The 20,535-nt window shown below is 42.6% G+C and overlaps 1 protein-coding gene across 1 annotated transcript in view; it reads left to right on the top strand.

Annotated features, from left to right (window-relative positions):
* The window catches only part of efnb3b (ephrin-B3b), a 78,696-nt gene that overhangs the window by 36,254 nt on the left and 21,907 nt on the right, over positions 1-20,535 (top strand). Inside the window, exon 2 of the mRNA XM_068308561.1 lies at positions 2,543-2,832. Within this exon, the coding sequence (XP_068164662.1) occupies positions 2,543-2,832 (290 nt within the window). The remainder of the gene's footprint in view (positions 1-2,542; positions 2,833-20,535) is intronic.

The following is a 20,535-nucleotide window of genomic DNA, read 5'->3' as shown; positions in this document are numbered from 1 at the left end:
AAAGATTTTCTGCTTTTGATCCACAAAATTGATTCAGACCATTAAAGTAAACTTGTAAAAATAACCTTCAATATAAAGGAAGGGTTTTTCGTCTTTCCCGATTAAAAAGGTTTTGGCAGGTTGCTTGTAGTTTTCTTGTATTTTTTTTTTTTAAAAGCACATTTCTTCGATTTTCTATTAAAAATTTGCGGGCAATTTTTGTTTTTGCCTGATTTCTAACATCCGAGGATGAAACCCCCGCGATGATGTCATGATGACCTCATCCAGCTTTGTGTCCGCGTGGCGTGGGCACAGAGAGGATCCAGGATTTTTATTGACAGTCGTAAAACTTGGGGAGGGGAGTTTTATAGATGATTTACTTAGAAGGGATGAGGTATGAAGTTGAGAGTACAGACATTCCAGCTTTTATCTCCTATAGTATTTGGCTCAAATATAATAAATTAGAATCATTTTTGAAAAAACATTTTTCAATTTAAAATCATCTTGGCCACATTCTTTACCATCTTATAATTAACTGATATAAATTTTTATTAGCTAGATCCTGAAAGAGGATAACAATTTTTTATTAGACAAATTAAAGTGTAATTTGCTTCATTTTTAAACAATAAATCATACATTATAATTCTCCTTCTGTTAATGCATTAGGAGGTGCTAATGCTGTTTGCTGGTCAAACTGTTAATGGAAGAGGTTGGAGTGCTTTTATACCTCAGCATTCGTGTTGATTAGTTAGAAACAGAAAATGTGTTTCTTAATATGCCAGACATTTGCTTCTTCTCTCTCCCACAGTAAAGAAAAATCCTTTGAGAATGTAAATAGATGATAAAAACCTCTTCTTTTTTTCCTTTTTTTTTATCTTTCAAACATTTCCTTCACTCTTTCAGTGACATTTCTCTTAACCTGAGTTAAAGTTGCTGTGGGGTGCATAAACTACTTTCTGTTTTCCCACTGTTGCCCCTGAAGGCTCTCCTGGACCGTTAAAGTCGTTCTAGGCCTCAGGGCTATTTGTAATTCATAGTATTTGGCCTTATTAGCAGCAGATAGCCCTGAGCTTTGAGGGAATGACAGTCTGAGTCATTTCTTAAATAAATGTGGGCTCCACCAAACCAGTCTTAGCTTCAAGGCCAACATTTTCATGTTTTTTTCTTCATTTCATGGAGCACATGACTTCTATTCTCAGAATCTGCTTCGATTTTTACATTACACGTTATGTACAAACTGATTTGCAAACGACTCTCAGGATCCATTATCATACCTGATGTCTATCCATCAAAACCTGCTTTTTTTGAAGACATTTTAAAGTATTGACTTGTTCACATGTGTTGCTCCCCACACTTGCTCACTGCACACTGATAAATACAAATGAAGAACAGTCAATATAGGCTTTTATAATATTTATAACTTTCATTTTACATGCAAATATTCCCAAATTCATTTTATTTCTAGGCCATAATGTCATTATAGATTTGTAGATTACTTAAGATTGCTACCAGAGTTATGTACAAATAAGTGGTAATCCTGTCTAGACAACATTTTTTTGTTGGTCTTTGTTGGGTTCTGACTGGTTTGTGTTGTTCTGATTTAGCTTCATTGTCAAGTTTGTTTGTGTACAACATTTAACTCAGAAAAACAAATATAACAACACAGCCAAAATGAACTTTTATTGATGGTGATACAAAACCAAATGCAAGCATAGTATTGTTGGGTGTAGTTAAATAGCTGAGTTGGAACCACTTCAGTCTGTTGGAGATCTCGGGTGTCAGATTATCAGTAGTGCGATAAACAAGCAGCACATAATTCTTATCAGATGGAGCCGACAGGCTAACATCACAGTAGCTAATTAGCAAACTAATTAAACTGTATGTACTTGAGGTTTGGCGCGGCGGCTTCGTCGTGTTGATCAGAAGAGACGGTTTCGTCAACCCGCCGTCGCACCTCGGTTCTCGCTTCTAAACATAACGCCTGAGAAGAAAAAGAGGAAATCAAAGACGGCGAGAAATGTTACACTGAAAAAATAAAAATGTTTAATTTTGACGTCCCATGCCCAATCACAAATGCATACACACCAAACCCTTGGAAGGGTTGAATGTTTTTTAAAAATGTTTTGACTTAGCCTCAAGCAAGCTCCAGGCTTTCATTTTAAAGGTGGTGGTGCTGCTTCTTTGTTCATTTTTGTATTAAACTATATGTTTGGATTGAATTGTTTTTGTTCTGTCATTTACCTGAAAAATAAGATAAATTGGATTTTTTTTAGAAGACTTTGCAGCTTTAGATTCCTGCTAATATTTCCCTTTTTTTTCCCCCTAAACTAAGCTGGGAGACGGATGGAAGATGATTTACACTTCGTAAAAATGTATCTGTGCAGCTGCGTGCACGAAAGTTGTGAAGACACATGTTGCTTTTGTGAAAGGAGAGAAGGATTCTGGCGCTGGTTCAGCAACAGAAACAGTCTGTCCTGATGAATTATTACCATTATTAAATCTTATTGCGAATTAATGAATATCTGCCTTCCTCTCTTCTGCCCTCCTTCCTTCTTCCGTCCAGGTTCAGGGACGAAAAGGGCTACATTCTGTACCCTCAGATCGGGGACCGGCTGGACATCATCTGCCCTCCTTTGGACACCCCCAGGTCCACGCCAGAGTACGAGTTCTTCAAGCTCTACCTCGTGTCGACGCGGGAGGAGGCCGACCGCTGCGAGGTGATCCACGCCCCCAACATTGTGCTGACCTGCGACGAGCCGACCCGTGAACGCCGCTTCACTATCAAGTTCCAGGAGTTTTCACCCAACTTGTGGGGCCACGAGTTCAAGAGCATGCGCGACTATTACATCATCGGTGAGTCGGGGGGGCAGATTGAAAGCTGTAGATTAAAGGATGCAGTTTGTTTGTTGGGCTTTATTACAGAGTGTGTGTGTGTGTGTGTGTGTGTGTGTGTGTGTGTGTGTGTGTGTGTGTGTGTGTGTGTGTGTGTGTGTGTGTGTGTGTGTGGGTGGGTTGATGATGGGGGTGTTGTTATGATTACATGGCTGATTTCTGATTGTGCCTGAGTGTGTTTGTTTATTTCAGTGATGATTGGGGGGGGGGGGGGTGTTTAGCGTAATTAGGTTTGAGGATTGTGTGTGATCTGGTCTGTAGGTGGAAGCCTTCAAAGATGCACACTGTAAAAAAAATGACCACATAAACCAGTTTGTAGCATGGTTTCCTCCCATTATTTCTCATCGTGTTTATAATAATCATTTAATTTGTCTCATCTCTCTGGCCGTTAGATAAATTCCTCCTTTTCATTTTTTTTTCTCTGATGTTTCCTTTTTGACCAGGTACGTTTGAGACACGGTTTTGTGTGTGTGTGTGTGTGTGTGTGTGTGTGTGTGTGTGTGTGTGTGTGTGTGTGTGTGTGTGTGTGTGTGTGTGTGTGTGTGTGTGTGTGTGTGTGTGTGTATCGTTGCTATGTCTACGTCCTGCTAGGCTGCTGAGCCGGCCTGGGGCCTGTGTATTGTTATTACCAGCCTGGCGGTGACTGCAAACAGAGAGGCGCAGCTTGTTTTGGTTTATTCACAGTGTTTGTTTGGACCGACGCTGTACGAAGACCTGATGAGGTCATCAAGGCGAGCCAGGCCAACCGCCTGTATCGGATGGAGGGAATCTTCTGGCAAAGGTCACGTCAGCTGAAACCTGTGGGTTTTTGTTTTTTTGTTGTTGTTTTTTTAAATACGGACCAAGAGCCAAGGGCATCCTTTGCTCCCAAATGGAGCCGGGAACACACACACACACACACACACACACACACACACACACACACACACACACACACACACACACACACACACACACACACACACACACACACAAAAGAACATGTGTGTGGATGTGTACTTCCTCATACACACACCGGTTTCCAATATAAACATGAGAAGTGTTAAAACACCTCAGGAGTGAGAGAGTAAGCGGGATAGACAAAGAAAAAGACCCTGTTCGATTCCCACAGCTCTCCTCCTACGCACCTGCAAGCAAGCTCTATTCACTCAGGTGTGCAAATGCTCTTTTCACTTCTTTTCATCTGCTGGAAAAAAAAAAAAAAGCACTAAAAAGATGGAATGAGTAGAGCCAGGAGGAGGAGGAGGAGGAGGAGTAGAAGCTGGGACAGAGATGGAAAGACAGAAAGAAACAAAGGGAATATAAGATCTCTCGAAGTCTGAAAAGTCCCATATGTGTCTTTGTGTTCAGTATTTGTTTGTGGGTTTGCAGGTGTGCTCGGTTTTCAGTTGTCGTAGCAGGAGTGTTTGAGGAGAGAGGAGAGGTGCTGGGCAGGTTTCTCCTGCACCCGGCGTCATTATCAACATAAAAGTATTTGTCTCAGATTAGATAGGAAGGGATGAGATAGCATGCACCAGTGCTTGGAAGCCACCGTGTGTGTGTGTGTGTGTGTGTGTGTGTGTGTGTATGTGTGTGTGTTTGTATCGGTGCACCCAGGGACCAAATGATACAGGAATTTAAAACTGATAAGTCAGGGAAATGAATGTAATCTGATTCCTCCTGGTACCTGATTCAATGACTGACAGATGCTGAACAGCAGAACACACATGTGGCTACAAGACTCTGACACTAACAGGATGCATTACACCCTGACAGCCAAATGGAATCTCATTTAAAATCCATTTAAGTGCAAAAACACAGAAAAAAAAAAAATTGTATATCACTGTTGGGGCCTATATATGGTTTGCAATCACTTGCTTCAAGTGTTGTATATTTTTGAAGTCCACTAGTGTATAAATTTCAATAAAACTTTTAAAAAAAGTTAATTTATAATATTTGAAGCTGCGAGATTTTGATGTTGCTCATATGCAGAATTCACTCATTTCGGAGAGCAAATAATAAAAAATAAAAATCTTAGAAGCACAGAAACCTGCAGCGAAGCGGCCATAATTGAGAAAAACTGTTCGACACAAGAGGTTTGAAGTCAGATCTGTCATCCAGACGTTGTGCTCCTGTTGCCGTGACAAATTGGCGGCCTTTTTTTTTTTTTTTTTTTTTTAAACAAAAATACATTGCAGGAACTCTTTGACGGTTATGTGTCAATCAGCAGGAAAAAAAAAGGTTTGCAGATGCATCCAGGAAGATATTCAAAGTAACCCTGATTCAAATTTCTCATCCGACATGATTTTTGCACAGATACCGATTATGTCAGCGCACCGAGCTGCTTATCGCAGCCGCTCGGCTGCTTATCGTACTCGAAGTTGGGGCTCGCATAGCTTCCCCTTTATAAATAATATACATCTGTGCTCAGCTTGGTTTTTGTTACTTAGCAGCAAAGCAGAAACAGTCCCAAACCCTTCCTTCTCTGGACTGGGGAAAAAAAAAAAAAATCTAAGTAAATGCACTCCAGATTCTTCTCTTTTGCCCACCTCTCTTCTCCCACTCCTGCTCCGCCCGGCAACTGGAGTGTCCAGAGATAGAAACACCTTTATCTCCACATGCAGCCCAGACTGATCGATTGACAGCTCCGGCCCAATCGATGGGCGACTGCAACAAAGGTCACACACACTTTCAAACGGGCAAGTGTATTCACGCATCTGAAGAGAGAATGTCGGAGAGGCGGCGGGAGGAGGAGTGTCTGATCTCGGAGAGAGTTTTTTTTAGTGAGGACTTGATAACATCAGCAGATAGCTGCTGCATGTGTGGAGCGTCTTTAGTGAAGAATTGCGTTCAGTCCCTCACCAGGGTTTCTGTCGTTTTAATGAGGTTGTGATATAATTAATAATTGTTAATCCTCCTGCTCATCCCCATATATTTATGTGCTCTCACTGGCTGGGTTTCACGCATGCTGGGCTCACTGTGGACTAGCTGGTCCCAGTTAAATTACAAGGAAATGTATATTTGTGCGTGTGTGAAAGGGCACCAATGTGTACCCTAGCCCTAGGGAAATCATGATTTAATTAACCTATAGCGTAGTTTGATGTATTTTGCATGCTGCAGACGGTGCAGGCGTGCATGGAGAGTGTGTGTGCGGTGATGAGGAGCGGTCGGATGGAGGAACAGCAGGAAGAATGAAGGTGGCATAGGTTAATTTCAAAGTTAAACCCATTACGGATTACCAGTGCCTTGCTTAATGTCACTGGATAATCAGTGTGTTTAGCAGTTGGCCACTGTGGTGCAGAGTGACTGATGCAAAATCCATTTCTACATCTCGCTTTATGTCGATATCACCAACAAGTGGCATCGATCACGTCTAGAAAACCTTTCCAACAAAATCCAAAGATTTCTTTGTTTTTCTGCCACTGATGCAGGACAGATGCCATCGGTTTGTAATCAGATTACAGGAATCTAATTACATGTAATGCTTCCAGCCCCCGTGGTGAATGCGGAAATTGATTAGTTATACTCATTGATTGTTATTTTTATTCATAACATGAGGTCAGGGTTTATGTAAACCATTACCTCTCTCTCTGTTTGTTTTGTCTCTCCCGATCTCTCTCACTCCACCCTTCGGTTTCTCTTCGCTCCTCTATTCGTTTGCTGTTTCAAACCAAACCGCAGACAGAGACATGTTCAGAACATCAACCCAAACCACAGTTCAGGCTTTTCTTTGCCTCTAATGGATCCTTTGAAAGCAGGCATCAGTCGTTCACTCCTGATGTGGTCCTGATTACGTGTCTTCTTAATGAGAGGTGCCGGACCAAACCATTCAGCTGATGGGGTTTAACTCTTGACTGACGGCAAACACACGAGGAGAGGAGAAGAGTTTGGGTCAGGGTTTGTTCCACAAGTTAAAAAAAGTCATCTGTTTGTAAAGAGTACTGCCTTTAAATCCTGACCAAATATTCTAGATTGTCTACAGACTCTAGTTTTAGTGAACATTTGCTTAAACATGCATGTTTTCGGTCACACGGAGCAGTTTGTGTCATACTGTATTTCTTTATTATACAGCTTGGGATGTTAACATGAAGCAGGCCAGAATGAGGGAGGGAAAAATAAGGGGAAAATGATCAGAAATTGTCAGTTTTAAAGCACGTGTTAGAATAACTATTACAATTAAACGTAATCTACAACATTTCATTGATGTTAGGTGTATTGCTCTTTGTGCATTCAATCAGTGATGTAAAATAGGATGATCACGAGATGCTGAGCTCATAAACACCAACTGGGATTAAATCAAATGTGCGATAGAACACAAAAGATGGGGGGCTAAACCTGGGTGGGGAAAAGGGAGACTAATGGAACCCCCAAGAAGCTGGTTCCATCAGTTTGATCTGGTGACGCCACTGATCAGAGGTTTTGGTTTGTTAGAGTTTAAATTAGAAAGAAGTCTGACTTGCTGGCTTGAAGCCACAATGGGTCAAAACTAAATCAGCCAATCAGAACGTGTTGCTCACACTGATACTGTCCTAAAAGCTGCATTCTGAAGCATCCACCCTATATTTTTAATTAGATAATGATCGCATACATTTTTTTTATGAAAGATGAGTAAAAATGTTGTGTTTTTGTATTTAATACATTCACCAACCATGACCTTTTGTTCTTTCACTGAGATCACAACAGGATAATTCTGACTATAAACAAGATATCTGACTCGTGAAAGAAGGTTTTTACAGAAGATTACCGAAAAATGAAGACTGGAGTGAAGTGAACGAAAAAATATGGAAAGGGCGGGGGGTTGGGGTGAAGGGATAAAACGGAGTAAAACTGAGGATGATGAGAGCAGACAGAGACGGGTCTGCCTGTGAGTGTGAGGCTGACGTGAATGGGATGTGAACCCCGGCTGACGCGCAGACATGGCATCTCATCTGCAGGGTGACACTGAAACAACGCGGTCACTTTCAATCACTGCTGCTGCTCTCAGGAGAACGGCACGCACACACACGCACGCACGCACGCACGCACACACACACATACACATACACACACACACACACACGCAGACCAAGACACCACCAATGAAAGATTGCAAGCTCACAGTCAGCACACATGTGACCTCATACATGAGTGATCCTCTCTCTCTTGTACACACACACACACACACACACACACACACACACACACACACACACACGCACACGCACACGCACACGCACACACACACCTTGCTGTGCTAACATATGCATGCTCACATTGCCGTAGACAGGGGCTTTCTCATAAATATGTGCACTCACACACACACACACACACACACACACACACACACACACACACACACACACACACACACACACACACACACACACACACACACACACACACACACACACACACACACACACACACACACACACACACACACACACACACACACACACACACACACACACACACACACACTGGCAAAGGAGCGGGTTTGTGGTTGTAAACACGCACAAAGTAGACTGAAAAATAGCTGACATACACACACACACACACACACACACACACACACACACACACACACACACACACACACACACACACACACACACACACACACACAAAAAGAGATGCACACACTCAGACCGGTGGGCTCTGTTGTGGCGAGCGGGTCAGCCGCTGGGGGACTGCGGTATCGTTGCTCTCTGAGACAGATGGCGACGTGGACGCATGTTGGTGTGAGGGCGTCCACTCAGGTATTAAGTCGTGTGTGTGTTTGTCGTGCAGCTGTGCCTGTGCATGTCTGCATATTGGTATCACATATAAAGGTATTTTTTCTGTATTGGTGTGTGTATGTGTGTGTGTGTGAATGACTCCCAGTTGTGTGTTTAGGGAGCAGGACCCCCGGGGCATAGTGGAGAGCCTGGTGCATGCTGTTGCACAGTGGTGGAGACAAACATCTCCCACTAATATGAATAATAGAAGAGCTGACTGGAGTACAAACACCCAGAAAAATAAATCTGTGTTTTTGGCCATGTTTATGTGTGTGTGTGTGTGTTTGGATTGGGGTGTGTCAGCATGAGTCATCATTTGCATATTACCGCAACTGTTTTTCTCTATTTGGGTCTATATTGTATTTACTCTTCTGTGCATCATTTGATTCACTCCAGTCCATGTTCCTGTTTTGTCTTTATTTTCTGTGCGTTCATGTAACCCTAGAGACAAGTTTTAGTCAGGATGGGGGGGGGGGGTGTCTAATTGTTGGGCAGGCGTTGGGCCGGTGCAATGCGTGCAGACGGCAACTTGAAGGTGATCAATAATGCAGAGGTGCTTACTGGTTTATTTATCAGGGTTAAGCTGAAATAAACGACACAGAATCTGGAAAGGAGAGAGGGAGGAAGGAGAGAATGATGGGGAACAACGAGGAGAAAGGTGAGACAATGGAGGAGAGGAAGTGGAGAGACATGCTGCACTGCAGCCGAAAGGAGCAACACCTCTCCGCCACTGTACTGGTATAACACACCGGTGTTTGTGTGTTTGCGCGTGCGTGTGTGTGTGTGTGTGTGACTGAGTGTGTGCGCCGTCAGCGTGCAGCTCACAAACTTTGTTGTGACTGCAAAGTGATGGAACTCAGGGAAAGGAAAGGAGAGGAAAGGCTGAGGGAGGGATTGAAAGCAGCTGGATGGAAGAGGTGTGGATTCCAGGGACACAGAGAAATCTATATCTGCTGAATATTTGATCAAGTTTAAGCCCTCTGATTTGAGCCTCCTGCCAGGCTCTAAAGCAACCACAGACATGGGAGGGAGAGGAGTGGGGGGGGGGGGACTGGTGAGTATAGTCAGAAGCTTAGAGCGAGGGTAAAGGAAATAATCTCATTTTTGCATCTGTCGTATATTAAAAGATGAGCTTAAATACCTGTTTGAGAAGTTGTCACTTTAAATATCTGGGGATGCTTTGGTTTTTTTTGGTTTTTTTATTTGATCTGTCAGAAATAGAAAAGCTCACGGTAAATTTTTTCTGTTGACTTTTGTTTGCCCTCCTGTTCCAACGTAAGCTTCTTGTTGTTGCTGTGTGGAAACATGCAGACGTGAATAATGATCTGTGAGCATTTCTCCAGATGCCTTCCCTACAACACACGAGGGCAGCTGCTTGCACGGTGGCAATTTCCTGTGAAATATAGCAGACAAAAGTCTCTTTTTGTGATTTTAATTTCCCAGTTTTGCAGAATGGTCTAAAAAAAAAAAAGTTAAGCTACAGAGTGAGACACAAGCAAAATGATTTTTTTTTTTTTTTACATCGACAAACAACAGGGGAGAGGAGGAGTTATAGACAGCAAGTCGAAGCCTAAGAAAGATTTTAATGAGGCCATTCAGACCAATCTTATCAGCTCCTGTCCTTGAACAAGAAGTTCCCAATTTATTGCTTTTCCATATTTTTTGGGAGTTTTGACGTTGGGTTCACTGCTGGGTCAGTGCAAAGTCTCTACAATGTAATGAACATTTACATCATGATTTTTAAAGTTGGATCCACTTGTTTTCTCATCATCCACTTTGTTCGGCTGTAAGTCGGTAAATTAATGCTACCTGTAAAAGTGAAGGAACTCAAACATTGTAACTAGAGAGTATAAATCTCTTGGTGATCTCATTCCCTGGTGTTCTGTGATGTTTAGGCTTTAGCATCTGTCACAGCCCTTGGAGGAAAAGTTTCCTCAAGGCCTGCAGACTATTTTGAGGCTGACCTGATACAGCCTTTCAAGGCCACAACACATTTTGCACGCTCCACTAAACGCATCAAAGTCTTGGGGGTGAACAGCCTTAGTTAAACTCCCATGTGTGAAAATAGCGTCAAATAATGTGCAAGAATGGAGAAAGGGATAAAGAAGGCCGACGGGGGTTTGGAGCAATGGATCCGACTAATATCCCCTCCGGAGATAAAGTTTATCTGCATCTTTCAATGATGAGAGGAAGTGGATGGTAGAAAAGATGTTTAAATGCATTATGCCAACTCAAGTGTTTAAATGATGACGCTTGGAAGTCCCTTTGTGGATCTCCATTACATGCATGAGCAGACACACACACACACACACACACACACACACACACACACACACACACACACACACACACACACACACACACACACACACACACACACTCAATGAGCACATTGGGTTGCTACAAACATTTAACGTACTGTACGCTGACATCCGTGTTGTCCTACCAAGGCAATTCTGTTAAAGATAACAAGGAGAGTGGTGGTGCCAATGAGTTGATGTAAAGTGACACAAGTAAAGCAAGGGACATTTTGTGTAAGAAAAAAGAAGGGGAGGAAAAGATAAAATAAAAGATGTGTGCAGAGTGTGAGTAAGAGAAAGTGACAGATAGCCTGGCCGATTTAGGTCAGCAATCAGAGCGGTGCTACTGTCTGCAAAGTTGGCCACGTGTGTGTTTTGGTATGTGTACGAATCGGTTATGTGTGTGTGTGTGGGCAAAGGTCGCCTTTGTGTGCTGTGGTGTGGGCTTGCGTGACTGTCATGTTTTTGTGGGAGTGTGTGTGGTTCCGTTGGCGGGGAGGGGTGGATGGCGTGAGTGAATTCATCACTGCTGTTGATGGTCGGACAAGAAGAATCCCTCTCTAATTGGATTGAGGCAGTTTAACATCGTATGATTCATTTAACCTTCCCACACCGTCTGTCTCACACACACACACACACACACACACACACACACACAACCACACACACATACACACACACTTCTTACTGCTTAGCAGACAATGCCATCATTGTGCTGCCGCCTTCTGCTGGGGAACCTTTTGCAGAAGGATGCGTCTCCAGGCAATCAGACGGTGGGGAACTTAAAAACAAGCGCACCTCTCGGCTGACCTCTGCCATCAGGACAACACATTAGCCTACTAATATAGCTTTGATTTAGTGTCCAGGTTCACGTAAACATGACCTCTGATCAACATAATGCACACATTCACATGGCAGATGTGCAGCCCCACACATAGATATGCAGTCGTGATGTGTGTGTGTGTGTGTGTGTGTGTGTGTGTGTGTGTGTGTGTTTGCTTACAAATGGACAAACTTTGTGTTGCACCCAGTCTCTATAAACCATCTGTCTCCCTTTTCATTTAGTGCCAGGGTTCAGTTTACTCAAGAAAATAATGAAATTAGAAAGGCTGCAGTCGGGACATGGTCAGCCTAGTTTAACCAAAACACGGAACATTTGCGAGTGTGTTTGAAATGTGACTTAGAAGATGGCTGGAATATATGTTGTGTTTATCCTATCTTAGAATAAACAGCTAACCTGTTACCCACCACCCGCTAAGGTTAGCTTCTTACTTCCACCAATGAGGTTTTCACTTTTCTTGTTTTGTTGGTTTGTCAGCAGGATTACAACAAAACTCCTCGACAGATTTGCGTTAAACCTGATGGGAGGATGGGTGTTTGGTCACAATGGACCCCGGAGATGGGATGTTTTCCCCCTCTACATGGATGTTTTTCAGCATTTTCTTTCATTCGTCAGGGATTAATACGTCACAATAATCTGGATCCGCCAGAATCTATTCACATTACATTTGTGATCATGACTCAGTAAAGCGCCTACCTCATCCAAAGTCCATCAGTCCTCTTTAATTCAATCAAGCTGCAGCAAACATCTAAGTCATAGCCCTGAAACAGTAATCTAGCGTTCCTGGATTTGTAACAGACAGTTGTTTAAATCAGTCGAAAACTCATTTTTATTTGGATCCACAAAAACCGGAGATAAGTTCCCTAAATATTGGCAAATTCATTTAATTTAGATCCATGAATTAATGAGAAATTAAACAAAAATGCTGAAGCTACCCTGCCTCACAATGTTAAAGGAAAAAAAAAAAATATCTGAAGGAGTTTTTTCTGGCTCAAGATCCATCTTCTGACCGACTGTTATGGAAATCCAGTCATTCACTCATTTCTGATCTTGGACGAGGCAACAAAGATTTGTGTTTCAGGTGGAATTATAATGTATTTTATCTATTTATTTAGTTTTAACAACATGCCCATCAGCTTGAGGGCTTGTTGTTAGGGCAATCTCTAGATTCACTGAATGAACAACAATGGATCTGAGGGTTAGGTTAGAGATGCTGTTAGAGTAGAGTAGAGTAGAGAAGTATGTAGTGAATTAGAATTAGAATGAGAGTTAGCATGTGGTGAACGAACTTTAGACAATGCTAGTTCAGCTAAATCCCCTCCATTCATTCTTTATGCAAAGCTAAGCTAACCACACCTTGAGTCCTGCTTCAGATTTGACTGGTAGATACAAGACTCACATCAATCCTCTCATGTATCTGTCAAAGAAAGGAAGAAATCCAACCAGTGTAGAGCATAAACGCGCACACACCATGTAGAAGTTCCTTCAGGAAAAAAAAAAAAAATCATGCACACACACACACACACACACACACACACACACACACACACACACTGTCTGTGTTTTTTTTTCTGGGAGCAGTTTGTTTAGAAGTAACATGTGTGAGGGAGATTATGGTGTTCTTGGAGTCGGCAGCTGTTCGGTAGGAAAAGGCTGAGAGGAAGAGGAGGAGCAGCGGGAGGAAAAGCGAGAGAAAGAGTAAATTACAGAGAAATGGACGAGCCAGAATAATTTGAGCATCCAGAGAAAGAGAAGGAAGTGATGGAAGGGCAGAAGAAGAACGTGTTGACACTCGGCGAAGCAAGAGGGCCCACAGCTCAAAGACGCGAGGACAAACAATCAGCTGCAACCCGTTTTAACCACCGTTTAAGCATCCCCAATTACCCCCCCCCCAAAAAAAACCTCTCAAAGAACATCATTATCACGCCGCCGTCGTGCACACTGTGTGTGTGTACATGTGCACGTGCGCTCTACTTGTTTATTGAAGAGAGAATCATTAGCGAACCGGTTGTTTACTTGTTCTCATCTAATGGTCTTTGTTGTGAGATACTTTGGGCGCATTTCTCGAATACAATAACGCATTTTGGGAATTTTTACCTTTCAGTGCCCCCTTTTCTTTCTTCTCCCTCCCTCTAAGTCCATCTTATTTCAGTCTGGGGCGAACTAACACCAAAAAAATCTCTGTCTGATCCACATTGTCTGCATTGGTGAGCCAAAGGTTTTGATTGTTTGTCAGGAATGTGCAAAAAGTACACGTAAAAAAAGAAAAGAAAAGGAAAACCTGGGAAATGCAGCAAGCTGTGGAACTAATGGATCTGATGTTGTCATGGTCTGTGTAAGCCTTTGTGATGGCCGCAGGTGCCAGATGGGGATGGTCTCAAAACAGCGGCGGGGGTTTGGCATCTTTAATGTCACGGGGAGCGGAGCGCTGAGTAAGTGATCCAACGAAGAGTTTCAGACGAACGCTGCTTCAAGTCGTCCCTGTAGCTCTAATATTAATCCTCTCTGTTCCCACTGGGGGGCTTATCATCCATATTAATCCCACACATCTGCTGCTGCTGTATGTGCTGATTATATATTGATGAGAATAGGGATGGGGAGGTGTGTGGGGGAGCGTGGGGGTAATTGAATACCCTCATTTTGTATGGGGAGCTCTCAGACCAGTTTCTCCACTTAAGACTACGTCAAGTAGTTGGGGGTGGGGGGTGGGGGGTGGATCAGGTTTGGCATCCAGTGCTCATGTGTGTTTGTGTGTTTCATCCTTTTGTCTTCCTGCCCCCCCCCCCCCCACTCCATCTTTAGATCCAAAGCCCACTCGGGCCTCCGGCCTCGCTAACCACTAGTTTAATATATACAATTAAGAAAGTAATTAGAGTAATTCATTCAGCCAGGGCCAGGGCCCATCCTGGCCCCTATTCACAGCTTTGGAAGCACCATAATCCCTACACACACACACACACACACACACACACACACACACACACACACACACACACACGGACCACACAAAGAACAACGCACACTCAGACACCGCTTTGCCCTCATTATGAGCAAGGTCTTTGTTAGTTGTATGTGTGTGTGTTTGTGTGTGTGTATGTGTGTGTGTGTGTGTGTGTGTCTGTGTGGTGCCAGAAAAGTCGGACATGAAGAAAGGGGTGTAAATAAAGACAGAGAAAAAGTGAGGCAGTCAGTCGGGCATAATGAGCGAAAACACTGAACTAATTCATGGGCGCCTCCAGCCTTGATTGGTTGCTCTCTTGGTTGCAGGAGAAGCGAAGCCGTTGCGGCGCGTTAGCGGCGTCTTACCTCATCTATGGCGACGGTGCTGCCGTCACCGCCCCCGGAGGCCCGACCGATGGATTTTATTGGTTTAACCTTTTATTTATCCGCTTCGTCCCTTCCTGAAGATTTAAGAACTGTTTTTACAAGCTTAAGCTTGCCAAGAAAGCACCTTCACGTTAATGCTTGTTCATTTCAGATTATTTGAAGCTTTAATTAAGAATAAAGTCCCATTATTTATTTATTTTTGTTTTATTTTACAACATGACAAATTAACAGGGTAGTTTGTTAGTCTTTGGTGATTCATATGTAGGCTATAAACCTTTTGTTAGCTTGCCTTTGGCTTGGTTCCCGTTATATACAAAGACTGGCGTAATTAATGGCAGGTTTTTTCTTTATTTTTGGAGCGTGATTAAGAATCGGGTGATGATAGAAGATTTGGGGAGCACGACAGATTTACGGCTCCACTTTAAACGGATTACTGATAAGGTAATCGAAGAAGTTTAAGCGTCGGCGCGTCGGGAAGAAAAAGGTTGCTAAACCCACAAATGTGACAGTGATGACAAATTAGTCATAGTTTATTTAGGTCTGGTGTATTATATGAGATGCTAACAGGATGCTGCTTATAGCATGGGATTTGTGCGAGCGTTTTTATCTCGGTTCCCGCTGTAGAACTTATAATTTTAGCGAGTACCCTCGTGTTTTTTTGGGGTTTTTTTGATGCTGAAGTGAATTATTTTTGCTCATTTGACTAAAAGATACCATGAAATATTTCTATAAACCAGGAAATCAGTTTGTCTTATGTGAGATTTGATCATCATGAAGTTGCTGTTATGTCAGTTCCAACTCAACCAGGCTTTTATAAGAGCTGCCAGCGGTCCGTGGAATTCTGAGCAGTGTGATCCTATGGGAAGCTGTGTGTGTTGTTGTGTGTCCTTCCAGTGCTCTGTGTAAATGGCAGGTTTAAAATATGAATTAACCACAGCTGTTTTCACAGCACAAGCCCGCACAGTTGACCCTGTTAAAAGTTTCACTCGGTTGGGAAACTCTCTCTCTCTCTCTCTCTCTCCTTCAACGCTCCAGTCCTCTGTTTCTGTCATTCTGTATGTTTGTCACTCGGTCTGCAGCTCTGTGTCCGCAGGGCATACGTATTACTCTTTTAGATGCTTTCCCCTCTTTCAGCTCTCCTCTGTAAGCCAAAGACAGCACGGAAAGGTGAGCGGCGAAGAGATACATGGATTCCTTTTTTTTTTTTTTGCTATCAGATCTAGCAGAATAATGACTTTTCCACCTGCAAATTTCCCTCGCATGAGTCAAAAGATGGCATCAGAAAATTACTTATTCTCCAGGTTTCCAGATCAGGTCGTAATGATATTTTCAAATCATCCAAACAAGGTGAAAAAGCACATGCTCAAGAGAATGTGACATTTAAACTGCTTAGAATTCTGAAGATCTGCTCTTTCCAGTCACATACTCATGGTGTATTTAGATTTTTTTTTTTTTTTCCCCAGATGAACCTCCTCGTGAAGAAGAATCATGTTTAGATAAGAGAGAAACCAGCATCCGTCATACTGAGGTGCCTCTGAGCATACGTTTTAGTCCTTCCTGGCGATGGGAAAGCTCAATAATCGGTGAACTAAATGAATGATTTTGTTTTATCCAGATGTTGATATGTATGATCAGTAGTTTAATGTCACTTTGGATCATCCATAACCCAAACAAAAACATCGCCCTAACTTTATCCCATCCGTTTGTGTGTAAGTCGATCACCCACACCATCTCAATGTGACTCCAGAGCTGTATGTCAACGTAAATAAATAAAACCAGCCTCTAAACCCATATTTTCCTTTGATCACGTGGAGGAGTTCGACCTCTGGTGTTAATAGCGGTTACAAAGAACCCGTAGACGCATTAGTGCTGCATCACCACCAGGCAAGGATAGAAATAGGGGAAACACCTATAATGACAAAATGATGATTTTTTAATGAACTAATGTTTTTTAGAGTATTTGAGAATGAACAGCTATCATTAATCTAAACCTTAATCCATCCAGGGTTTACACTTCACTTGTAAACATTTCCTCTTGCAACCTATTACATATACCATACAATGTAACTTCTGGCAGACATGGTTGACGATCATTAACTTTTTAATCCTAGGAGGTTTATGTGTTTGCCAGGTTTTTTCCCCAAATAAGTTTACATCTACATAGGATCATATAGTAGCTCAAACTGTGCTGGGGGTCAAATATCCAAAAGATCTAGAACTAGATATTATTTTTCTGGAGTATCAAATTAATAAGTAAACCAATGTGAATCCAGAATGTAGGGCCAGATTTTCATGTTCCAGGAGTCAACATGATCAACATGACAGCATGATGGTGCAGTGACATCATGGGAAATTGTGCCGCCTCAGTGGAGGCGTGCTCTGTCTCTCTTATATAGAACATAATAGCTTGGAGACAGGTTTGACCATCCTCAGCTATCAATTTAGGTCTTATTTTCACACTTACCCATAAAGTATTTTTGACACACACAGGAATATTTACATGACTTAATAAGATCCAGAGTCAAAGTTGCTGCACAGGTTTGTTTTAAACACTTCCATAGCGCTCGGCACTGTTTACTTTACTCTGGCAGGGTGAGAATAATCATACCAGACTAATGAAGCCTGTTGAACTTGAAAACTGAGGTGACCATAAGACAGACACAGTTATCTTTCAACTGTCATTTGAAATGAACTATGAAAACAAGCAGGAATGCAAACAAACCTCAGGACAGTGCTGTCAGCGCCCTTCCACTAATGGGCGAGCACACACACACACACATACACATACACATACACGCACACACACACACTAGATGTTTCCAGTCCCAAATACATGAGACATCCATGGATGAATTCATTTAGGAAAAAGAGAGCTGGAGATTAAATGCTAACACACACATTTTAGGCAGTAGCTGCCAAGAGACTGCAACAAACACAAGACAACATGCTTCAACCCCGAGACACCCTCGTGACATGCAAATACGATTTAAGACACACCTCAGCGTACTTCAGAGCTGAAGACAGACTGAGGCATTCGCGGTGCATGCACACCAAGTTTGCTGAAAAGCAAAGACAGGCAGTAGCATGCATATGAATGCACACACACACACACACACACACGCACGCACGCACGCACGCACGCACACACACACACACACACACACACAAAGTTTAAAAAAGACAGACTGCTGTACAGCTAAACACACAGCTCCTAGCAGGCTGCTTTAATCACAGAGAGCTAAACAAACACAACTGTCATCACTTCCTTTCTCTCGCTGTTGCCCACATACAGAAATATAAACTCTCACACACATTCGTACACTCACACACACACATACAGTATATAATTGCCCTAAGCTTTTTGCTGTCCATCATCTTCCCCTTCATATACCCTCCTTCTTTCCCCTCTCTCTCTCCAATCTCTCCCTCAAGCAATATGCAGGCACAGATGTCGGGATGCATTATTTCTGCTGGCTGGCTCCCATGTTCTGTACATGCGTGTGCGTTTCTGTTGCGTTCAACAACAGTTGGGGTGGAAGTGAAGATGAATGGGGCCGTACTGGTAAAGATGAGAGAAACATTTCTGGATACATTCCAATGTACATACCCATATAGGATAAAGTGTACAGACGCAGAAGTGCGACTCAGCGTTCAAGTATTACAGTCATGGTTCAAGGACATTTAAGGCAAGCGTGCCCACACTGCTGCATTGTACCGATTGTGTGTTGGGCCATTAGAAGGACCTCCAAGCTCGCCATGATTGTGTAATAGAAGGGACTTGGCTGGTGGTTTTAAACGCTAAAACTGAGCCAGGGTTAAAGTGATTCACTCTCTCTGTGCGTGCGTGCGTGCGTGCGTGCGTGTGTGTGTGTGTTTGTGTGTGTGAATGTGTCTGTGTGTGTGTGTGTCTGTGTACATGCAGTGTCTAAAGTCTCCGACATGGCTGCTTTTTGAAAGAATGGCATGCGATGAAAGAAGTGAACTTGAGAGAGAAGGAAATGAGAGTACCAAGAAGTGTTTCTTGATTTATGAATTAGAGTCCTAACACGCATGAAGGCAGTGGCTGATGGCACGGAAAGAAACCACAGCAATAGTGAGACAAAGATTAATGGAATAATAATAATATTGAATGAAAAAAGGAGAGTTGTAACTGGCGTTGGCTTATTTTGGAGAGAGCCTCCTTCCACAGCTTGAATGTGGAGGCCAAACATTAAAGTACCTTCATCTTCTTCAAATGGCCAAATAATATCAGTTGTTTCTGGATCAACATACTTCAGAAGGGCAACTGTTGTAACGTAGCACTATGTGCACTGAGCAACTACAGGAAAAAAGCTGACAGAAGTTAAGAAACAGCTACACAACCCCAAAGCGTGAAGCAAATCGTCTAAATAAGTAGCCTAACTCTTTCTTAATATTCTACATTTAAATTATGAGAATTATAATGATCACATGCACTGCATCGCCTTCAAAATAAATGACAGTGTCTCCTATGAACCAATGAACCAAGACTATAGAGTGACAAACATTTAGATCCATTTTTAGGACCTGACTAGGGGGATCAAAGTTGAAAAGATCAGAAATTTTTGTGAATTGATTTAAAAATCAGAAAAAAGAGTTTTCTCTGTTCCACCGAGAGAGAGAGAGACGTATATATACTTTAACTTGTCCACCTGCAGTCAATCCTGATTTGATTGTGTTTATTGGTTTGTATCTCCAACGAGATCAAGACCCTTTCAATTTCTACAACTTCGAGCACAATCCATTTCCTGCATTTAGCTGAAGCATTCAGCCCAGAATCCAAACGGAAATGTTAAATAAAGTTTTCCTTAATGGCAAATTCAATTGTTTTAAAGGTCTTTCCTCTCAGTCTGGTCATGCTTCTGCAATGGGCTGGGCTTTAGCACTTTGTCATCACAGAGAGGGAACGACGGGATTAATTAGTTCTGTGTGTGTGCGCACGCGCGTGTGTGTGTGTGTGTACTGCAAACTGGAGATGCGAGACCCTTTACAGGTATGCATGTTTATTTGATGGTGGACCTCGACGCTGCACTTGGGGCTCATTAAAATGTTTGATTGTGTTGATGTTTATGCGCACATCCTTCCGTGAGCGCATCATTTATCACACACACGCACGCAAAAACAAACGTGCACATCCAGCAGCGGGCGGCTTTTGTCCTTTCTGAGCTCTCATGGAGTTCATTAAAAGCCTTAATTAGACTGACAGTTATGTGTAATTACAGTCTTTAAGATGTACAGCTCCTCCACAGGCCCACTCCTTCACTGCCTCCTTTCAAAAGTCATTGTCTGAAGGGAGAATCGGTGTGTTTGAGCGTGGTCATGTAAGTGTGTGTACTGAGGAGGCCTAACGAACCTCCTGTAAGTTTTAGGTCTTTGACATTTGCCATTAATATCTCATAGAAAGGAATGATATTTATGAAGCCCTTTATGAGGCTCCTGCTTC

Source organism: Antennarius striatus, chromosome 23 (genome assembly GCF_040054535.1).
Source record: "Antennarius striatus isolate MH-2024 chromosome 23, ASM4005453v1, whole genome shotgun sequence".
In the NCBI taxonomy this organism is placed as follows: Eukaryota; Metazoa; Chordata; class Actinopteri; order Lophiiformes; family Antennariidae; genus Antennarius; species Antennarius striatus.
The sequence above is the reverse complement of the archived record's forward strand: the minus strand, read 5'-3'. Positions and strand labels throughout refer to the sequence as shown.